This window comes from Ambystoma mexicanum, chromosome 1p (genome assembly GCF_040938575.1).
Source record: "Ambystoma mexicanum isolate Mex_15411 chromosome 1p, UKY_AmexF1_1, whole genome shotgun sequence".
Taxonomy (NCBI): Eukaryota; Metazoa; Chordata; class Amphibia; order Caudata; family Ambystomatidae; genus Ambystoma; species Ambystoma mexicanum.
In genome coordinates, this window is record NC_090921.1 from 1,288,131,558 (window position 1) to 1,288,153,427 (window position 21,870).

General features: G+C 45.7%; 1 protein-coding gene across 2 annotated transcripts in view; it reads left to right on the top strand.

The window, feature by feature from the left end:
• The window catches only part of AP2A1 (adaptor related protein complex 2 subunit alpha 1), an 891,085-nt gene that overhangs the window by 650,186 nt on the left and 219,029 nt on the right, over positions 1-21,870 (top strand). For both annotated transcript variants that reach the window (XM_069605316.1, XM_069605324.1), the window contains exons 14-15: positions 15,063-15,227; positions 15,465-15,622. In XM_069605316.1, coding sequence (XP_069461417.1) covers positions 15,063-15,227; positions 15,465-15,622 — 323 coding nt within the window. The remainder of the gene's footprint in view (positions 1-15,062; positions 15,228-15,464; positions 15,623-21,870) is intronic.

The following is a 21,870-nucleotide window of genomic DNA, read 5'->3' on the forward strand; positions in this document are numbered from 1 at the left end:
GGGTCTGGGGAATCCAGCTCTGTTACCCCCATAGAGGGCTCGTTGGCCAGCACCCCTAGGCGCCGCTCAGCACACGTGCTAGCCCCAAAGGTATTGGAGGACACCAGTAAGGGGAAGAGGCCACAAAAGTGATCGACTGTTTGTTATCAGGCACACAGGTGTGTTTGGGGTGGGGGTGGTGTTGTTGGGGATGGTGTAGGCGCGAGCGGTGGAGGGTGAGTTAGGAATGGTGTTCTACGGAGGCTGGAAGGTGTGTTGGGGATGGTGTTGTGGGGGAGGGTGTGATATGGATGGTGTTGTGCCGGTGGGGGAGGAGAGGAGGGTGTGTTGGGGATGGTGTTGTGGGGCTGGGGGAGGAGAGGAGTGTGTGTTGGGGATGGTGTTGTGGGGAGGTGGAGCCTGAAGGGATGTGTTGGGTGTCTGCACAATTTCCTGTTAAACATTAGTTCACCTGAAGCAATGCCAGGACATTTATTTTTGTGTACATGTGTTTAATCCTTAATGTGACAATATATACAGTGGTTCAAGGCATGTTGAAAGAAATGTGCTCAGAAAAAATTGTCTATGAGTTCCTGATGAACTATTTATCCAGCTCTGACCTCATCCTGACCACTACGTGCAACTGCTCCAGCCACAGGCAGTGTATCCGCATCCTCAGGGCGTGGCATGTACACTTCAGGGGGTTAGAGGGACATTCCACCTGAATCACATAGTGTGCCGCATGGCACAGACCAGCACACCTTTGCCAACCTTTTCAGGCCTATACATGAGTGCTAGGCAGCGGAAACGGCCTTCAGAAGGCCGAAGGTGGTCCGCTCAATACAGAGCCTGGGCCTGCTGTGTGCGTCATTTTAGGCCACCTTCTGTGGCGTCTGTGGATCCGGCACAGGTGTCATGAGCCCCGGCAGCTGGGGGTATTGTGAGAAACCTGTGGGCGTTCTCACATCTACTCCCTTGCATCCTCTGCGCAGGTGGTCAGGGAAAGGCATTTGCTTTTGGATCCTGTCCCTGGGGGTGGAGAAGTGAGGGAGGATCTTCTGGGTAGAGGGTCCTTGGGGATTTGGAATGAGATGTTCTCAGGTGAGACGTGGTATTCAGCATTTCCCTTCCAGAAAGAGCCCTCTATTCCAGAGGCAGTTATGGGATACCCATGTCCCATTGACCAAGAAAATGATGGGAGATATCACCAGTCCAGGTGCACCAGAAAGAGGGTGAAAAAGACTTAAGAGTAGGACAGGCGAGACATGACGACCAACCTAACCCTCTTCTGACCTTTTTGAGCTATTATAAACCAGTTCCCCTCATTTCCCCACATGTGACGCTTGACAGTTCTGAGACGAGGAAGAGGAGACTGAGAGTAATGCACACTAGGCCATGTCACCACTTTGGTACAGGGACGAGGAAGATGCCTGCAACGTGTAGAGAAGGTCAGGCATGTCCTCTTAATCATAATCGGGCAAATCCAATTGGAAGGAAGTACAGACCTGCAACCTGTCAAAAGGTTGCAGGTGTATAAAGAGAGACGGAATTGGTAGCAAGGAGCGAGACAGGGAGACCTGTGAAAAGGAGATCAGCGGGCCAACCGTGCTTGGATAAGGCAGCCGTGGTGGGGCTTTATGGAGGAACTAGGACGCTGGCACAAAGTCCAGAAAGCCTGTCCAGCCTAGGGGGGGTGGGGGGGTGAGCCATTAGGCTGTTGCAGGGGCAGGAGCCACAGCGGCGAAGAAACCAGGAGCTGGGGCCGTGGGATTGCGGGAGAGAGCAGGATGCTGCCTGCGTCAAGAAGGAAGTAGCGGGGCAACCAGCGTGGCCAAGACCAGCCCCAAGTGCGAGCGGGGCTCGCAGCAGCTTGCCCACTACCCAAAGAGGCTGGGAAAAGCAGCGGAAGCCACTGCGGAACCACGCAGTAGACCGGTGAGTGTCGGGAGAGGCACTTAGGAGCCGGGGGCATGTATAGCAGGTGGCAGAAAGATAATACTTTACCGAACTGAAGGAAAAACCTGAAAATAAACAAACACACTAAATGCATATTGAATACCGAACCAAATGGGAACTTGAAATTGAGCATTTGTTAAACATCGAACTGAATGAAACTCGAAGTTGAGCACTTTTGAATATCTGGTGAATATCAACAGAATACATCTCGCAATTAAGCTTGTTGAATATTAAACTAAGCACAGCTTGTGGGAAAAGCAAGTAACAAAAGACAGCTAAAGGGAAAGTGCCCATACAACAACACACAAGAAAAGGGCACCAGTGTGAAAGACTGCCGTATAAAGGTGGGACAAGAGCAAGACCACCACAAAGTGACCTTTACAGATAGATACAGTGCGGCAAGGCCAAAGGCTGGCGGCAGGTGTGTGACCTACTCTAGTAGAGCCAGGAGGCTACAGAGGAGAAGCCAGAGAAGGGTGAATATTGTCCACGAAGGCCAAGAGGCCAACAACGAGCGGGATCCTGGTTGCATGACCTGTGATGGGTGGACCGTGTGGTCTGACTGCGCCTAGACCAGTGAGCCCTGAACTGTGAGAACCAAAAGACAGTGGAATTAACCAAGAAGGAATCTTGTGGTTTGAAAGACTGAAAAGGGTATACTTGGCAGAGCTGAAGTCTTGGGTAAGGGAGCCCTGAGACGTGAGGAGTTATAGTTGTTGTCTTGAGAAGAAGCCTCAAGACCATTTTTCTTTGAACTATGCTACTTAGAACTTGGGGAATGGAACCCCGAGGATTGTGTGGAACTGTTACCTTGAGTGGCAAAGAAATAATTCTGAGACTTTTGTGGAACTTTCTTGAACTTGGGGCAAGGGGAGCTGAAAAAGAAGCTAAGAGTTTGAAGCATCTCAGAACTTTGTTTTGATGACCATTTATTTGATTATTGACATCCCTACATATTGTTTAGCTTTAGTTATGAGGGCAAGCATGGGCGTTGGACACAACAGACTTTTAAGTTGAACTCTTCGACTCAGACTGTCCTTAGTTTCGTTCAGGTTGGGAAATCCCATCTTAGCATAGGGCAAGTTAGGCCTTCTACCATCCTGACATTTGAGTTATTAAATTACTTCATTTTGAGTCTTAAATCTGTTGTCCTTGTCATACTTCATGATGCCTTCACAGTATCCAGAGTCACCTGCAAGGAGAAAGGTCAAAGATGTCAGCCGCAGTGATTTGAATGTCATGCCATGTACTTCAGCATGTTGATGGACATTCTGTGCATGCATTATGAGTCTCATCACGCCGCATGTCTTGCTATCAGAGTATGTGCATGTGGAAACGGGCAGTATTTGCATTGTTAGTGCCTGTTTTGGGCTTGTACGTTGCTCTCAAGCATGTGCCTTGATGTTTGCTTAGTTGTACCTCAGTAGGTTTCTGATATCTGCCTCTCTTCCATGATTATCGGGGGGGGGTGTGTGTGTGTGTGTGTGTGTGTGTCGCTGTTGTGCTAATGTTCACATGCATATTTATACAGCATTGACCATCATGTCCTAGTCCTGTGGGTTGTAGGCTGTCAATTATGCTGTGAGAGGGAAGGTCCCGCAAGTACATGGCCTTGTCAGGGCATTCATTTTGCTGTTGTGCCTATGCATTTCTGTAGTGCAGCACATTGACATTGTGTGATGGCACTTGTCCTCACCCACTATCCATGTCGGTTATCCTCTGCGCCTCTCCATGTATCCAGGCAGTATACTATTGCGCAGGGCCGTGGAACCAGGGAAGCAGGCAAAGCAGTGTGTGATGTAGAAGTCTGGATTGCAGGTAACCTGGACGTTCAGTGAGTGGTAGTACGTCCTGTTGTGGTACACTGCTTCATGTGCCTGGGGGGACCACCACATGGGTGCAGTCCAGGGCTGCAATGACATTGTCATGTATGCCACAGCATAAAGCGGTGCCTTCATGGCATGTTCCTGTGCCAGGGTGGTGGACAGAGAGAGATACTGTGACACATAGTGCAGGAGTGCTTCCAGCACCTGTCCAACCTTGATTGAAAAGGTTGACTGCGACATGCCGTGCAGCATGGCCACAGAGTGCTGAAAGGTGGCAGTTCTCTGGAATTGCAGGACAGATTCTAGCTTTAGCAGCGGGGGGAACAGCTGTCCTGATGTTAATCCTGCTCTCAATGTCCCCCGGGATTATGATGAGCAGCTCACTTACGGCCTCCCTGTTGAGCCGGTATAGGCTTACCAGCTTAATGTCCGTGAGGGTCCAGGGTGAGGGCTTAACGCCGACTATGGGCTCTCGTCTGCCATGGCGTATCCTCCTCCTCCTCCTCTCTGCACCCTGTGCTGATTATCCCGCCTCTGTAGGTCCATGTGCAGCGTGAGCAGCTGTATATCCCAGGCGCAGTGTTTATTGGCAACATGGTGTTGGAAAGTGTGTTTGGGGATGGCGTGCCTTATGTAGCCCTCTTGAGTGGATCGGGTGCACCTGTGGCTTAATTTGTGACACTCGTCTGCATTTATCTCCACCTGAAAGGTGGAGGTAACAGTGCTGTGTTTTCAGCAATTTCGGCAGTATTACCCCCATGTCCCAACTTTGAATATGATGGTAGTACAGCTTTTGTGTTCTTGATGGTAATTCTGCCAACGGTTATTCTGCCAACTGTATAACAGTCGGCGGAATAACTGTCGATGGAATTACGATTGACGGTATTACCGCCGACTCATAATTTGTCTGAACGGTAAATGTGGCAGTAATTCCGTTACTGCCACTTTTACCATATACTGCCAAACTCGTAATGACCCCTTTGTCTCTCTTTATGAATTCTTGTATTTTTACAATTGCACACATCACCTTACAGTGAAGTGCAGATAGGATACTTTATAACCTTATAACGTTTTATATAATGGCTTTTTGGTTACTTTGACAATGCACCTAAGATGGTGGCAGATGTGTGATTTTTACCGGTTTTGTGATGTTTTTCTTGTGCACGTTTGAATTTACAGAAAATGGCTACTAAAAGGGGCTAGCCCGCTAAGATGGCCGTGCCATGAGATTTTTCGCTTGTTCTTTGGCCATATTGTTCTTTGGCCGCCTTCCTGCCTTTGCATGTCAGGAAATGCCTTATATGGAAAGCCACTTCCTGGGGAAAGCAGAGCAGTCAAGGTTATGTGTGTGAGCCAGAAGAGGGGGCTGGGACAGTCTGGCCCCTGTCCACATACTCTGACGTCCGAAAGTCTGTTGCTGGACGGATGTGATGACCAATGTTTCTCCATGATTGGACAACCACTGGCAGTTTGAATGGAGCAGATCCTTATCCATTGGTGGGCTTGGGCTTGCTCCAAACTTGAATCTTGGATAAAAGAGGGCTCCTGCAAATGTTTGAGAGATCATCATTGGAACCAAGACTTCTACGAAGAAGAGCAGCCCGCTGACTACCCGAGGACGACCCCTGTTGCTGACCAGAATCGACTCCAGTGATTCGTCCGGTGAAGCACTGCTCCTCTGCCTGATCTCAGAAGACCCTTGTTATATGCTTAGTGTGTAATTAAAGGACTAATAAATAACTTTACTTTTATATCCTAGTATCTAACTTGAATTATTAAGTGTTGCTCTGCATGGACTAATTGTAGCCCTACTACTACACACTTTTCCTGAGACCACGCCCTGACTGCTGGCTCACCTTGATTGGGTTTTGGCTAACCTCTCAAGTGTCTTCCATGTTTACAATAAATGTGGTGCCCTCCCAAAATCCTCCACCAGGGCAGATTTTGGAAATCCATCTTAAAAATTATGAACTGTATATTGCTTGACTTTTCTATCTGTAATGCTCCTATATTATTTCTATAAGAGAATACAAATAAATAAATGCTAAAAAAAGATTGTGAGAGCATTTTTATGTGGTTCTGTTTACAAGTATAAAAGACACTATATTGCAAGGGCAAACACATTTAGGTTTAGTAATAAACTGTGTAGGGAAGATATTGTTAATATCTAAAGTTTATCGTACGCCCGTGATTTACAAGCATTAATACATAGGTGGACCTACGACTATTGCCATTGTGGTGAATCTGATGACGTCATCACTCCTTTTCCGGAAGTAGCCTCTCCTCATGTGGCCAGGGGACGGCAACCGCTACCTGATCCTGACCCTGGGAGGGGCTACGTGAGGGAGGATCACATGAGGGCAGGCGCCCCTCAGGGGCAGGAACAGGCATCATCAGATGAGACGTGGTAGCCCCCTTTCCCTTTTAGGGATATCCCCTCCATTCCTCATGCCTTGATGGCATATTTTTATAATCCCCTTCAACAGCCCGCAAAGCCCGCTGACAGTATCTTTCAATATTCTGTAGCAAACAAAATGACAAAGACTGAGACAAGAAAGGGAACTACCCAATGAAGATAGTGCTTGGAGGATGTGAAGGCATCATGCAGGAGGACACAGACAAAAGATTCAAATTCAAAATAAACACTTTCATTAACTTAAATGTCAAGATGGAAAAAAGGTCTTAATCTAAGGTGGGGTTTCCCTACCTAAAGAAAACTAAGGAAAGTCTGAGTCAAAGCGTTCAACTGAAGAATCTGTCTGTGTTCAAAACCTATACTTGCCCTCACAACTAAATCTGTACAGTGTGTAGGAATGTCAGCAACCAACCCAAAGTTCTGAGCTTCTTCCAGCTCGCAGCTTCTTTTCAGCCCTCTTCCCTAAGTGTGGAACAGTTCCACAACAGAGTCTCAAAATGATCCTCCGTAGACTAAAAAGGAAATAGTGTGAATCAGGACCAGGGGTTCCCTTTCCCAAGTTAAGGCAGTTCACAACAGACAGAAGCACTGGGGTTCCCTTGCCCAAGTTCAAAAATGTTCACAACAGAAGCACTGGGGTTCCCTTCCCCAAGTTCAAAACAGTTCACAACAGAAGCACTTCTTTTCTTTAGTAATTCACTTTGTTTTGCGAAGCCTTAGGCAGGGATGCATTATAGCCCCCTGTCTGTTTAATTTATACTTGCCAATTTAGATGACTCGTTAAAACAAGTGGCATTTGCCAGTCCTAAGCTAGGTGATTACAGCATATGCTGGATGGCATATGCTGATAATGTGGTCCTGCTTGACAGGACCAAAATTGGTCTGCAACAAATGTTAACTTTTTTGGGAGACTATTCTTGCTTCAATGACCTAGTCGTCATTCAAAAGAAATCCAGCATTTTACATCTAACTAAGTGCCCAAAAAAAGGACTTAATTGTAAGTGGTTTGTGGATAGAATTCAGGTTTCAATTGAGGAAGAAGTCGTCTATCTTGACTTTCCAATGTTAGCAAATGTTGGCATGCAGAAATTAATTGGAAATCTGGAGGCCAAGATAGATTTGCTAATTTATAAAAATTAAAAAGGTCCCGGGTAAATATTGCACATTTTCTATAATACCACTAATTAAGTTCTACATAAGGAAGGAAGTTCCGGTCATACTTTATGGTTCTGAAATAGAACCAGTTTGTTATGAGCTATCCTGGGGAATATTTGAGTGCCGAATATGGAAACGGACATTGAATTTAGCATTGGCGCTGCCCATGCCCGCATTAAGATATGAATTGGGTCCCCTATCCCTTTAGGCATGGTTTAGTTGGTGAGTTCTAACTATGTATGTTAAAATAGTCTTTTTTTCACCAGGGAATCTAGTATGACGATGTGTGTTGTGTTTTAAATGCTAATTTCTCCATGTTAATTTTGCAGATGAAACAAGTTGTAGAATCTATGCTGCAAAGGTGTGATAAAAGCCTCTTGGATTTTAAGGTTAATCCAATGGCAGTGAAAAAGCGTCTTCGAGAAACGGTTTGGATTGAGACGATAGACAAAGCTAGAAACTATCGCCTTCACTCCACCTTTTCGGTTAAGGATAAGGCTATGGGTGTATTGCCAAAGTACTTGGAGTGTTATCCGTATTCACTATATCGTGGTCAGTTCTTACGTTTCCGCTTGAACTTGTTACATACAGGTGAAGTTCACTTTGCTCGTTCACTGCTAAGGGACTCATGTCTGGGTATATGTATCTTTTGTAATTGCTCAGGAAAAAATGCAAACATTGCAGCATATCCTAACAGAATGTGTGGCTTAAATATTTTGTTCTTATATCTTAGTCATTTTTTTTTTTTTTTTACATCACTTGCTCGCCCTCTTCGGATGCTATTTGGATTAGAATGAGTTCTGGTCATGAAATATTTTTTACCACAGCAAAGTATATATAAATAAGTATTGATTCCAGTGATTATTTTGTATTTCTGTTAGATTCAGTTATTAACCATTTGAATTGTTTTTTGTATACAAATTTTACAATTCTGTATAATCTCATATTTAAGAATGAACTGTGTATTTTTATGGATGCATTTGAAAGATCACATTTTAATCATATCAAATAAAAAAAATGCACTTATCATTCTTTTACTAATTTATATTGTGCACCACAGGACCCTGAGGCTTAAGGGTGCAGACAAACACATAACAATAAAGTAAAGAAATAAGATTATAATATCGAGCAAAAAGTCTACTAGGCATCAGACCCAGTTTGGGACAAAGGTATGCGCTATCCACGTTCTACAATGAGTTTAAGTTCAGATGACTTATTCATAAAAAAATGACGCAGCGCCAGGGAACCACTGCGGTGGTGATAGTGTGCGGTACAAATATCCTTTAACATTAACATAACAGTTAGCTAAAAAGCTGGGAAGTTTGATACAACCACAACCAATAATTATGCAGTCCCTATTGGTTTGAGTACACCATCCATCAGTCTTCCGTCTCAACAAAACCTTTAGGTCAGTGCTTCTAATAATCCCTGGCCCTGCACTTTGTTGCAACCTGCCCAGTACCTTATTCCTAAGGGCATCCCTTGGTTCATGCCCAGATGGAGCAGTAACTTTGGTGATAACAAGGTTTCTTCAGTCTAAGACCAGTTCTCTCAGAGACCCATCTACAATAAATCGTAACTGTGATTTACTCAGATGCAAGACCTTAGATGAGATGGGTTTAGATTTTGCAGAAGACTGGAGATCAACAATGGAAACACTAAGTCACAATTCAGCATCAGACATCAGAGGCCCGACATGAACTTGCCTTACAGTCGCTCCAGATGGAGATAAATCCCAGGGTGTTAGGGTGGAATTGGATAGTCTTTTCAGATTTCAATGACTCCCGTATAGCAGCAAAATTCAGCTCAGCCTGACTAGCTCTCTCCTCGGACCCTGAACTTTGTTCTAGCAGCTCAGCCACTTGAAATACATTTAATGCTGAGATTTCAAAGGGCTGCAATGGGCCTTGAGAGATATTGTTAGACGCTTCTCTATCCAAAGGTGGATCAATTTGTTATGAATTGTCCAACATGACAGTACTCACCAGCGTCACAAATTTATCCACCAGGTCAACTCACAGGCCAAAGTCATAGAAATTTCTGCACTGAATTAGGTCAGCAATAATAGCATCTCTTACTTGCTGCCATTGGGTAGAACAGAGCCCCAAAATATCTCCAGGCAATATAGCGTCTGTCTCTCCCATATCAGTGCCAGGGTGTAAACAAATAGGCAAGGAGCTACAGGTTTAATACGAGGTGCCCGACCACTGGGGTCATGATTAGCGGGATCTTATTTCTTACACTACCATTTTTGTCCTCAAAGGTATGTATTTTTGTCCCTTGGAGACGTCTCCTCCTACGAGCACTAGCAGCTCCCACTTTCAGTAATTGATTTGTACGAGGAGTTAAAGGGCTGCTCTGTCTAGTAATCAGCATCTTGATAGTAGGACTTGGTACGGGATATGAGCACAGCAGTCGACACTCAATAGCCTCCACACTAGCTACCGTGACCCCAGCTTACAATCCCTATGGTGAGGGGGCTGGCAAATAGATGCAAGACAAAGGAACGGATACAGGTATACCGTCAGTCAAAATGGGTAAGTGACTGACACTCCAAAGGCACACTTATCACGTAGCAGGTCTTAAGGGCATACTTATCACCATTCAATCTCAGCATGTAAACTGCACTGCCACACAGAACTCAAACCTGGAGAGTTGCAGCAAGTAGGCAGTTGCAGGAAACCCCTCCTCGAATAGTACGGCCCTGTGTTGGAGCATGTGGTACAATAAGCATAGCTATCAGAAAAACAGAGAGAAGGATACCAGGAAGCGATTGTTGCGAATCTCTCCAGCAGGTCCACAAATCCACCCGTTAATGATCCAACACCAGCCTGGCGACTTCTGGCAGCGCAGTGATTCAGCAGCTCGACACAGAGAAGTGCCATTGCAGAGTAGAGGGGGCTAGAGGAAAGCACCTAGGAGCGTGGGGGGAGCGTGCAAATACCAGAATGCTGTCAAGCCGCACCCGGATGGACTGCTTCCAACAACACTCCTGTCATCAGTTTGACTTGGTTTCATTCCATTCAATTAATTTCTATTTCACTCTTGCTCAGTTTCAACTTCAGTTTTAGTAGGTTCAAAATTCAAAAGTTCTGGTTTTACTTTCCTTTGGTTTACTTGCATTCATTTCGGTATTCAAAAGATATCTGTTTTACTTTGATTCAGTTCGGTGTTTAAATATCCTTATGCACTTAAGATTTCTTCTTCTTTACGCAACGGAAATGTCCGTTGGAACCTTTCAAAACCATTCCTTCTCGTTTCACAAGGCACACGATCACTTTAACACTTTACTTAATTGTTTAGTCAATGAACAATTCAGACCTAGACATTCAAAGATATGCCCTGCTCTTGTCAGACCCACGCAGTCACTCCAATACAATGTGTATTTTAGACAGTTCAGACAGCGACTTTCAAAAACGTTTTCTGCTCCTTTCAGAGCCACGCAACCACTCCAATACAAGATGTACTTTAACAATCAAAGTTTCCTTCACAGCGCTCACGGTCAGTTCACACTGGGTTTCCTGGTCTCTGAAAACTCACTGTCTTCCTACGCAGGCTTCACGCATATCGCACTGGCCACGATTCTACTTTACTGCCCCCAGGGTTTACTCTTGAGACACTCCAGTGCTCTCGCAGTGCCATGGGAGAAAGAACACTCTGCCTCTTCGATAGAAAACCGGCCCTTTAGCATGCCGCCTTCTCTTGCCTTGCAGTTGCTCCAGAGAACTCCTGTTCCCATGCCATACCAATCCAGACCGCCAGGTTCTGCAATCCCTGGAATTCCAGTGCTTGTCACGCAGCAGCTCTGCATACGTCAGCTCACAGCAGTATCTCATCTTTCTCTCCTCCTCTCTACTCTCTTGGCTTCCCATCTTTTATATACCTATGGCTTTTTAGTGAGCTGCAGGTCTGAGTCCTCTTTCAATTGCTTGACTATAGTTATGCTTATTAATGAGACATGCATGGTCTTTGCAATGGTATTCCTCTGAGGCCCTCTTCCTCTTCTCAGTACCAGAGAGGCATAGCTGCATGTTGGTGTGTATAACTCCGTCCTCTCTTCCTCGTCCCAGTACTAGAATGGTGTGATTGAGGGAAAATAAGGGAAGCTGGTTTACAATAACCCATAAAGTTTGGAGAAGGATTGGGCTGGTTTTCATTAAGGAAAGTGGTATACCACGTCTTGCCCAAGGGCACCCACTCCCAGTTCCCAAGGACCCTCCGCTAAGGTACTTCTCCCTCGCTTCTCCGGCCCCAGGGTCGGGATCCAATAGCGAAGGTCTTTCCCTGGCCACCTGCGCAGAGGATACAAGGGGTCTAGGAGCGAGAATGCCCGTAGGCTTCTCAAGGAAGCTGATTGTCTCGGAGCAACTCGCTTCCTTGAAGCAGGAATTCAAAGATGGAACAGCTGAGATCAATGGAGAGATCAAATCGGCTAGCCGCTGCCGGGGAAGCCAAGCTGTCAGAAGGACAGGCAAGAACGAAGATGCGGTAGAACCATGGAGAAGACTTTCCCAGCTCGGGCTGGGAATCCAGGAGGCGGTAAGGGAGGCAGAGAAGCGGCATGAAGAAAGGGGAAGGCAGTGTCTGGACCGTAGATGCATTCCCGCTGGCAGGAGAGACACTGAAGCGGGACGCGAGGAAAGCTTTGCACCGGCAAGGGAAGCTGGAGTGACACAAAGACCGCCCCCATTGCAGAGTCGCGCTGCTCGAAGTGGAGAGGGAGAGCGTAAGCAGAAAAGGACCCCAGTGGGGTCGGTGAAGCCAAGGACGCCGTCCTAAAGCCGGTGAGCCCACAGTTGAAGGTCTGGGCCCCGGGAGGGAGCTGGAGAAGGCATTCACTAATTGGAAAGGGAGACAAATTTCCTACGGCTTACATCACAAACTGACTTTCACAGTCCCAGTATTTGGGGAGAGACAAACACACCAATGATAAGAGGAACTATATGAGAGAACCTGGCAGGAGAGTATACCAGGTGTTTTGCGAGTCTGGGACCCGCACCCAAGTGTTGGTATTGTGAAAGGAGAATCCCAAGGAAGACTCATCCCCTTAAGATTTTGAATTGCATTTGTGGTATTTTGAAAAGAAAATCCCAACGAAGTCTCATGCCCTTAAGATTTTGAATTGCGTTGAATGTGGAAAGGACCTGGGGAAGGGAGTTGTTGCCCCTGGAGTGGATTGCAACACCAAGATGGGGTTATCCTGTTGGTTTATTCTTTTGAACTTCTGTTTTGGTGGAGAGAAACCTGGGGAAGGGATTCATTTCATTCCCTGGAACAGTGAACATTATCCATTTGGAACTTTTGTTGGATGTATACCTTTTTGTTGAACTTGAACATAGAGGCACTTTCCAGTCAAAGAAAATACCCTTAACACCATAGAGTTACTTTTAAAGTGAGAGAGCTAGGATAGGATTTTGGACAGAGGACCTTTTTGCTTTGGACATCTTGTCACGGGACAGATCTCTTGTTTTTTAGTTGAGGTAGGGAAATTCCTCCTAGATTAGGCACAGTGAGGCATTTTCCAACCCCCTTTTATTATTTAATAAAAGTGTATAACCATCACCATGAGTCCTCTGTGTCTGCGTCTCATTCCTGGTTCCTCAAACTATAGTTAGCCTGTCAGGTGCTCGGCAGTAGTAGTTTCTTTTGCACTGAGACACAGCGACCCAACTTTCTCCAGAACCTTGCTTCGGGTACAGCACTGTTCTCTGCATCAAAACCTGCCACAGCACCATGTGGGCATTTAAACCGCTTTTGAGGTGGAGGTTATTTTCCGGCATTCAAGGTATGATGAAAATCATGACAGTATGGAGTCTCCCTTCCTCTCTCTGGAAGCCTTGCCGCAACTGCCTGCCTGAGTCTGGGTCTCCCCTTTCTTCTGGTGTGCGAATCGGAAGTCTGCAAGTCATCTGTTAATTAGGGGAACGGGTTTACACTGTTCTCGCTCTCTTTATCGCTTGTGTTCGCCTTCGTGCAAGTCATCTCTTCCAGGCTAACATGCAGGTTTTTGACCATGAGACATCCTTTGGTTACACATGTGTGCATCAAAGTGTGGGAAGGCTGGTCCGGCGCCATGTTAGGAACGGAAAATATATATCCCTACTTGTATGGGACTGTAAACTGATGCAACTTTGATTTCTTAAAAGAGGAGACCTCCACTCTAATTCTGGATGTTCTGATCTGGTCAGTTGCCTGATGGGAATGAGTCTCTGTGAGGGTCCCATTAGGGGATGGCACAGAGAGCTCTATAAGTTCTCCTTTCAGTGATCTGCTCTTTGAATAGGGGTACAGATGGGTGTTCATATCCCTGTGACTGTCCCCTGCCTTAGGCTGGAAATCCAGTGAGGTCCATCTTTGGATTCCCATGTGCCCAATATACACTAGTTGGGGGTGGCACCTGGCCCTCTCACCACTCCACTCCAGGTTCCCAAAGTCAGGTAGGGGGCTTTGTCACAGATTACATTGGTCACAAAGCTGAGTGGCTTACAATTTTTACTAGGCTTTTTGTCGTCTTTGCTGCTCTCTGCCCAGCTGATGCTTTTTCTCCTCATTCATAGACCCCTTCCTCTCTAATGCTTGCTCTCTCGCCCAACTGCTGTTCAAGGCTCAGCTTCCCGCTCTTTCTCATACAGATTCTCTTTTCAGTATTGCTCTTATTCCGATTCCCTCTCTACTGTTTGCATCACAGGTGCTTTCTCGCTTTTACCTTTTTCCATTGTTGTTTCTCCTCACTTCTGCTCTCGCTCTGTTCCTCTTTCTCATGCCAGCGCTGTTTCTCCTACCTGCTTTTCAGTTCCTTTTTCTCCTGATAGAAGTGTTTTCATCACTGTTTAGTCTGCGCCAAATTTAGACAGAAATTTGATTGTTAGCATATGCCACACTTAGATGGAACTCTCAAGTTTAGTCTGCGCCAAATCTAGACAGAAATGTGATTGTTAGCATGTGCCTCACCTAGATGGAATTCTCAAGCTTGGCCCGCGTTGCACCTATATAGAAATATGATTGTTAGCATGTGCCACACTTAGATGGAATTTCTGAAATGTGACTGTTAGCATATGTGATTCTTAGCATGCACCACACTTAGAATTCTGAACCTAGCTTGCATCAAATCTAGATAGAAATAGGACTGTTAGCATGCACCACACTCAGGATTCTGAACCCTAGCTTGCGTCGCATCTAGACAGGAATGTGACTGTTAGCATGTGCCACACCTAGATGGAATCCCACAATTGCAAGGACAGCAATGCCAAATAACCAACCAACTAACAATTCCATCCCTCTGCATACACCTCTCAAACTATAACCAAACACAACCACAAGCCTAAAACGCAGCAATCCACACAAACTTCACAACAATGCAACAACAAAACAAATCACACATAGACTTGCACAACAGCACACAACGACTACGGACCATAAAACACCCGAAGCCCAGCCAACTGACCCACCGGGCTGAGGCTGTCAACACCACATCACTGCTCTCTTGCATTTTTCTAGCTTATTCCCACTAACCCACCCCCTCTCCTCCCCTTTTTCAGAGCCGCCAGAGCGCCAGGGGACCACTTCGGTGGTGATAGTGCGCGGTACAAATGTCCTTTAACATTAACATTAACTGTTGCCCCATTTCTCTTTCTCCTATATTTCCTGTTTCTCATTCATGCTGCTTTCACTTTAATCCTCTTACTGACCAATGCACAGTGTTGACTGACCACTGTTTCTTGCTATTGTAGGCCACCGTCCTGGAGGAGATGCCTCCCTTTCCAGAGCGAGAATCCTCGATTCTGAACAAACTGAAAAAGAAGAAGGGCCCCAATGCCGTAAGCGATCTGGAGGAGGGCAAGAAAGACCAGAACACAGAAGTCAATGGAGGGGTAGAGCCGACCCCTAGCACAGTGGTATGTGTATACCGCAAGACACCCCTGAAAGGGCAATGTGCTGGTAATGGGAATGCCTGCCTTCCTTCACACGAATTATAAAATGGCTGAATATGTTTTATCAGATTAAATCTGGGACCTCAGGCTTAGGCTTTTTTTATGACTTACTCTAGGATGAATTGCATAAACAGGCCTCTCATAGACCATAGCCATCTGCTCATATCTATTGTGTCTTTTTTCTATGTTTCCTATCTACAGTCAACTCCTTCTCCATCAGCAGACCTTCTTGGTCTACGAGCGGCCCCCACGTTAAGCTCTGCACCCTCTGGTGCTGGGAGCCTGCTTGTTGATGTCTTTTCAGATACACCTTCAGCCACAGGTGTACTGACGTCGGGTGCTGAAGATAATTTCCTCAGGTAGGACCAGGCTTTCACTTTCCATCTACCTTGCACATCCAAGCAGTTTGGAAGAGTAAGAGAGCATGCTGCTGGGTCCATGGGATCATGTAGTTTGTATGTGACAACAGGGTTTCAATTTGGGGATATGCACTCGGATCATTGTGAACCTGTGTTGAGGCCAAGATCATGCTGCCGAAGTCGAAGCACACAAATACTTATCAACTCTACGTTGAATCAAGTATCTGTTCAATTCTTTTGTCTCCAATGTTGGGTCTTTCATAGCTTCACTTACTTAGAATACATCCCTGTCACCAGGCTGGAATCCTTGGCACAGTGCATTACAATAGCAAAATGTAAATCGATACAACATGCAGACTGTTGTAGGTGAGATTTTTCCATAGCCATCTGGTCAGGGGTAGATGAATTTTCAGAACCAGCCCTGTGGGATGGTTGTGAGAGGCCACCCCATTTGATGAACAGGTCCAGCCAAACCCAATCAATGTAGTCTAGCAGAGCAGTAAGGCATGACTTCAGCAGCAGTGGGAGTGGTGTAATGGTACAATGAGCCACCCACAGTACACTCAAATGAATCACTTTGGACAGACGTACACAATTATTCTATCAGACCATAAAACATTCTAGATAGGTTTATGGTTGTTTTTGGCTTTGGGATTGGCTCCTGCTAGAAGGCTGGTCCTTGCTCCATCGACACTGTTATGTAATGATGAGTTGACTTATATTGCGTACCGTTACCATTGGCATGGTCACCAGGTGCTCACGTGGTTCTGTAAGAAAGTTGGTTGGGTAGGTTAGTGACGGGAGAGGGAGTAGGATCGAGGTTACCAGGAGGAACTGGTGTCTTTTGTGGGTCAGGTTTCTAGGTGTGTTTCGCTTGTGCGCACTAGGGTTATTGTTTACCGAAGGGCAACATACAGTGACTGGGATGTTTGCAGTAGTTAATTTTTATGGTGGATGTGTGGTTTGTGTGAGGTGAGACTGATCTGTTAGATTTTTTGAGGTAAGTGTGGAGTATGCTGGAGATGAGCGAGGAACAGGGAAGATTAGTGGTTGGTACAGCTGAGTTTGTTATATAGTTGTTTCAGAAACCCTACTGTCATTGGATTATTTCAGTTCCCCAGTGATCTTGCTGGCAGCGCCCGTTTTAAGCCAGTCACTGTGAGTTGAATAGCCAGGTTTTGAGTCGTTTTCTGAAGGTGAGGTGGTCCTTTGTCATTTATATCTCCTTACTAGCATCCATTGTTGGCTTCTCAGGACTGGTGTGATGTGGTCTCTTCTGTTTAGCATTCAATGGTAGAGGCTGTTTGCATAGTTGATTCTTGATAATACTAGGGAGATTATTGCAAGGGTTCTGTGTGGGAAGGAGGGCTAGGGGGTGATCCCTCCAAGTAGGTGCAGGAGATAGAAGCATTCACTTAGACGCTCCCCGGTAACCCGCTCACTCTATCTGGACATACCGGCCGTGAATGGCGTCTTCAGCGTTCCTCGTGTTACCCCAGCATCTGCCCTCCTAGTCCATTGACTGGTCTTGCGTCCGGCGAGTTGTTTGCTGCCCGCTTCACCTTCCTCTGACTTTGGCAGCTCCGGCTGCCTGTTGTCTAAAAGCGGCAAACTTCTACCGGTCTGAGTCTTTTGCACGCTGTGCCCGTTGGCCTCTGCACTGCTCTCTGCAGCCTGCTTGCCTTCGACATCCTCCAAAGTGTCAGTACGTTTCTGGCTCTCTCGTTCTCATGAGTTGGGTTCACCTGTGTTACTTTTAAATGTCCCGGTCTTTCTCTGGAGTCTCCAATGTTTAAAAACATGGTTTGAGTTTACTGTGTCCAGCCATCCTCATTACTCCAATCATCTTCCTCGTCTCAGTACCCAAAACGTTGGAGAGGGATGAGGGGGTCGGAGAATGAGCTTTCCGGCTAGAAAATGCAGGTAAATCAGTATCTATATTACAATATGCCATGTATGAATGATGCAAAGGTACATGATTGTCACCGAAAGGTATAACTGAAGGGTTATCTTGACTTCGTCTCTTTCTGTGTCCCTGGAGCCTGTCCTCTCCCATGTGGTTCTCCCACAGATAGCCATCCCCAGGGTCAGAGTCTGGTAGTTTCTGCCTGTTCCTGGTCACGTAAGAGAGGCTTCCTTCCAGGGAATCGGTGACGAAGCTGTCAGATTCGGCACAGTACAGAGAGGCTTTTGACCCATTGGTAGCGGATTGGACAAATAAAGATCTTTAGCTCCTTTGCAAAAGAGGTTTCATTCTTTTGAGCATCTAAGAGGTGGAACATGTTTGAAAGGCCGATTTCAGTTTGTAATGTTTAATCACCATTCTGCCGTAGACAAATGACCGTATCAATTCAATTAAGTTCCATTCGTCAGTTTGGTTTTGGTGGGTGCTTTGATGCTGCAGGAGCTTTCCTTCAAACCCTAGGCATTTTCTATCTGTTGCACCACAACCTGGTATAAGAAGGTATGTCATGCTGGACAAGCTTTCTTTTGTACCGTGGGTATGTCTCATCTCATGGTATTAAGGAGTGTTCTCCTGATGTACATTATGTTCACCATACAATGGACTTCCCTGTGTCCATGCCTAATGTTATGGGTTGCTCTGCTTTGGAGATTCTGTACTTCATACCCTAGACCTGTCCCATGTCGTGCACTCCAAAATGGTGTTGGGGTTTGCTGTACTGCTGGTGGTACTCCAGCTGCACATCGTCTGCACAGCAGCATGCCAATCGGGGGAGGAGGGCTGCTGAGCTCTGGACGAATGTTGGGTTCAATTCATCATGGGTAATTGCATTGTGCAAAGCTGAGAAAAGGAGGGGTAATGCAGCAAAGTGACTCACTGATGTGAAGGTTTGAATGTTGCCTCTGTCTCCACTACATGCAACCTTGTTCATAGAGTAATCTCCACAGATTTGCTTATGTTTTTTAAATGTTTTTATGAATTATTAATTTATTGAACTAAAAGTAATTTGGTCCATAGAAGTTGTATTTGGTTTTGCTGGCAATGTGTGTTTCCTGCTGAAAGCTTCCTCCGAACAGACAGAGTAAATATAATAAACGTAGAAACCTTTCATTTGTGTTATGTGCGGATATCCCTTGGGGTCCTGATACTACTTCTGCTAATATATTGACAACAAAGATTCCCTTCAAACAACTTCCTCATCGAACCCCACTCACCTATTTCTTGAGAACCACAATCTCCTAGGAGAAATGCAGTATCTATAAATTACATTTTTTTTGTGCATCTGTTGTAACAAAGTGCTCAATCTGAAACATGTTCAATTACAGCTTTTATGGACAAAGTGACTGTTGTGAAATGGGTTCTTTGTCATTCCATCACCACTTTTTTCCCCGCAGAGTATTTTGCTGCCGATTTGTGGCCGAAAATAACTCTTTGAGTTCTTTCTTAAAAAATTTAATTTGGGGGGTTCACCCAAACCCCCTCCCAGTTTTTTAACTACCTATTCTCCAGAACCCTAACCCTTCTATCCCTTTACACCACTCCCCACCCATTATTTTCAAGGAGAATACATTGCTACTTTAATCAGCATAAGCACGTTTGTGGACATATACATGCAGGGGAGAAAGGGGGCAATATTCCATATCATTAATCATACCCTGGATATGCCCCACCTACTGCACCTGATTGTATTAAGGGGTGCTATTATTCAGGTGGTCATGTCCAGCATACCCTTCCTGTGTGCCACCTCAGCATAGTCTCGATATTAAAGAGTGGGGGCGATTTAGGGTAATTCCCTTAAATTACTACTTGCATGACACCGAGCATGGTTTCCGGGGTGCTATCATTTGTTCAAGGTATGATATATTTATTTATTCACATGTGGCTTGTCCTTTGTGACTGTAGACCATGTCATAGAGCTGTGCATGACCCATGCTTGTGGAAATCTCATAAAGTGTTGGTGTGCTGTCCTTGCACAGACGGATAAAGGCCTTGAATGTTTACCTCTGCTGTGTGTCTGAACTGCTGGATTGATTTCTGCATGCGTCTGTCATCTGTCTAACTACTTGTCTGCCCATCCTGTGTCTTCACTTTTCTGTCTCCTTGTTTTGTTGTTTTCTTTTCTGCTGCTCTTGGGATTGGTTCTTGCCTTGCCCCTGTCTGTTTGCTCTGCCTGCCTATGATTGGATGGTGCGCAGTGACTTCGAGCCGCCCTCTGAGAATCCTGAGTCTCAATTGGTGGATTCAGCCCAACCTTTCGAGTAAGGGCTGATTGATTGACATTTATAAGTGGGCAGTACCTACATTCACAGGGGTAAGGGTAGGCATGGCATACTGTCAGACTTCTTTAAGCATGTATCTTCGACACCAAGCACAGCTGTCAGGCAATAAGTGAATATAGGATAATTTACAGAAACACGAACATAAACGCTTTCTCTCACTCTTTCTCTGTTGTCATCCTCTCTTTTGCTTAATCTCTCTCTCTTTCTCACTCTGTCACCCACCCCTTCTCTGAACTACACATACTTTGAATAATAAAAATAATTCTTGCAGGACACTCAAGAGCAGTCCCTCGGTTACTGACTTGTGGTAATAGTGCTACCATGTAGCAGATAAGGGGACAATGCCATTAGATATTTTTATAATAATAGTAAGGCCCTTCTGTGCATCTTCCCTGTATGTTCACCCTGACGTGCACACACGCATCTCTTACATCCCTAATCCATTGTCATATTTTTGACTCACAACTTCAGGAAACTCGGCTATGCTCACAGCATAAATCTGTTAAAGTGAAAGTATTTTGTCAACAGGAGGTTTTCAGAGCTGTGCATGCGTGTTTGTTTATTTTCGTAGTCCTGAAGCTTCTTTAGGCCACAGTCCTACATTCAAAGATGTATGTGGACCTGCAATAGAAGGCTCCCGTTTGATTGTTGCGCCTTCTCATCAAATTGCTTGTTTTGTGGTTTGATCAGGAACTGAATTGAGACGCTGTAGGGAAATAATGTTAAACCCGTTTTAACAACTTTAAAGATTCATCTATCCTTTTTTGGTTAAGAGGGATTTGCCGCCAAAGCTGTCATGTCCAATTCCACCAAGGCTGCTGGTATTGAATCAAATGCTTAGTTTGAGTCTGATGCACCTGGCTCCAGAATGGGAACGACAAAGCTCCCAAGTGAGTGTGGCCTTTTTTGGAACACGAGAGCCGACGACGCTGTCATGATCACTGTTTCCAAGGAGCCAGGACCAGCCCAACGTCCTTGGAAGCAGGCCCCTAACCCTAATCCTAGGCACCAGCCGGTCCCTACTTGGACCTTTTGGACCCTGTCCTGGCGCCGGTGGCACCAGGCTTATCAAAACCATCGGTCCCGGCACTGGAAGCGCCGGGCTCATAATTGGTGTGAAGGTGCTTGGGTGGACTTACCTGCGGCAGACCATGCTGCTTACTTACCAGCCACTTAGAAGCCCTCTGTGAACAGGAACTACTTTCTTACCTGGGTGGGGCAGCTCCACTCCCTGGATACAGCACTGGAACTCTTCTGGAAACTGGAACTCTTTTCTTACCTAGGCGGGGCCGTGGAAGAAGACGCCTCATCACTCCAAGGCTATTTAAACCACACCCGATAGATGAAACGTGCTTCGCGTTATTCTGCATCTGCAGCAGAACGCTCACCGAGTCTGTTCCAGCCTTTCCTCTTTCGATCCTGAACTTGCAAGAATTATACTTACCATTCCTGTATCCAGTCAACATCAGCACCTGCAAAAGACAAGAAACAACAGGTTAGCAAGACAAACTTTACACACAGTGCTTTCTCACCTGATCCATCAGCAGCGGCCGTGTCTTCACGCTGCACCTTCGCCTGCAAAGACAAAAGCATTGTTATATTTACCGGCACGCCGTGAATTCCGGATTTCTTCATTCTGCATCGCCGCCTGTGAAGACAAAGTTTAGTTAAAACTTACTAGCATTCCGCTGACTCCGGCGCTGCAAACCAACATTTGAAAGACAAAAGAAAAAGACATTAAGCAGGTATTTACTCACGCCCATCGCGCTCGTCGCAATAAAACGCCTGCGAATACTCCGGCGTCTCTTTAACACGAACTAAGCTGCAAGGAAAGAGACAGTTAGAGCGCTTGCCATACTTACGAATTTCCAGGCGCTTCACTCCATCTTCCATCCCAAGAGTCCTGCAATACATAAGGGGAAAAGCATTATACAGAGTCTTCTATATTAACGTGCCACGCATTTAAAGACTATAAAGACAAAAGGTGTCCAGAAACTCACCGCTCG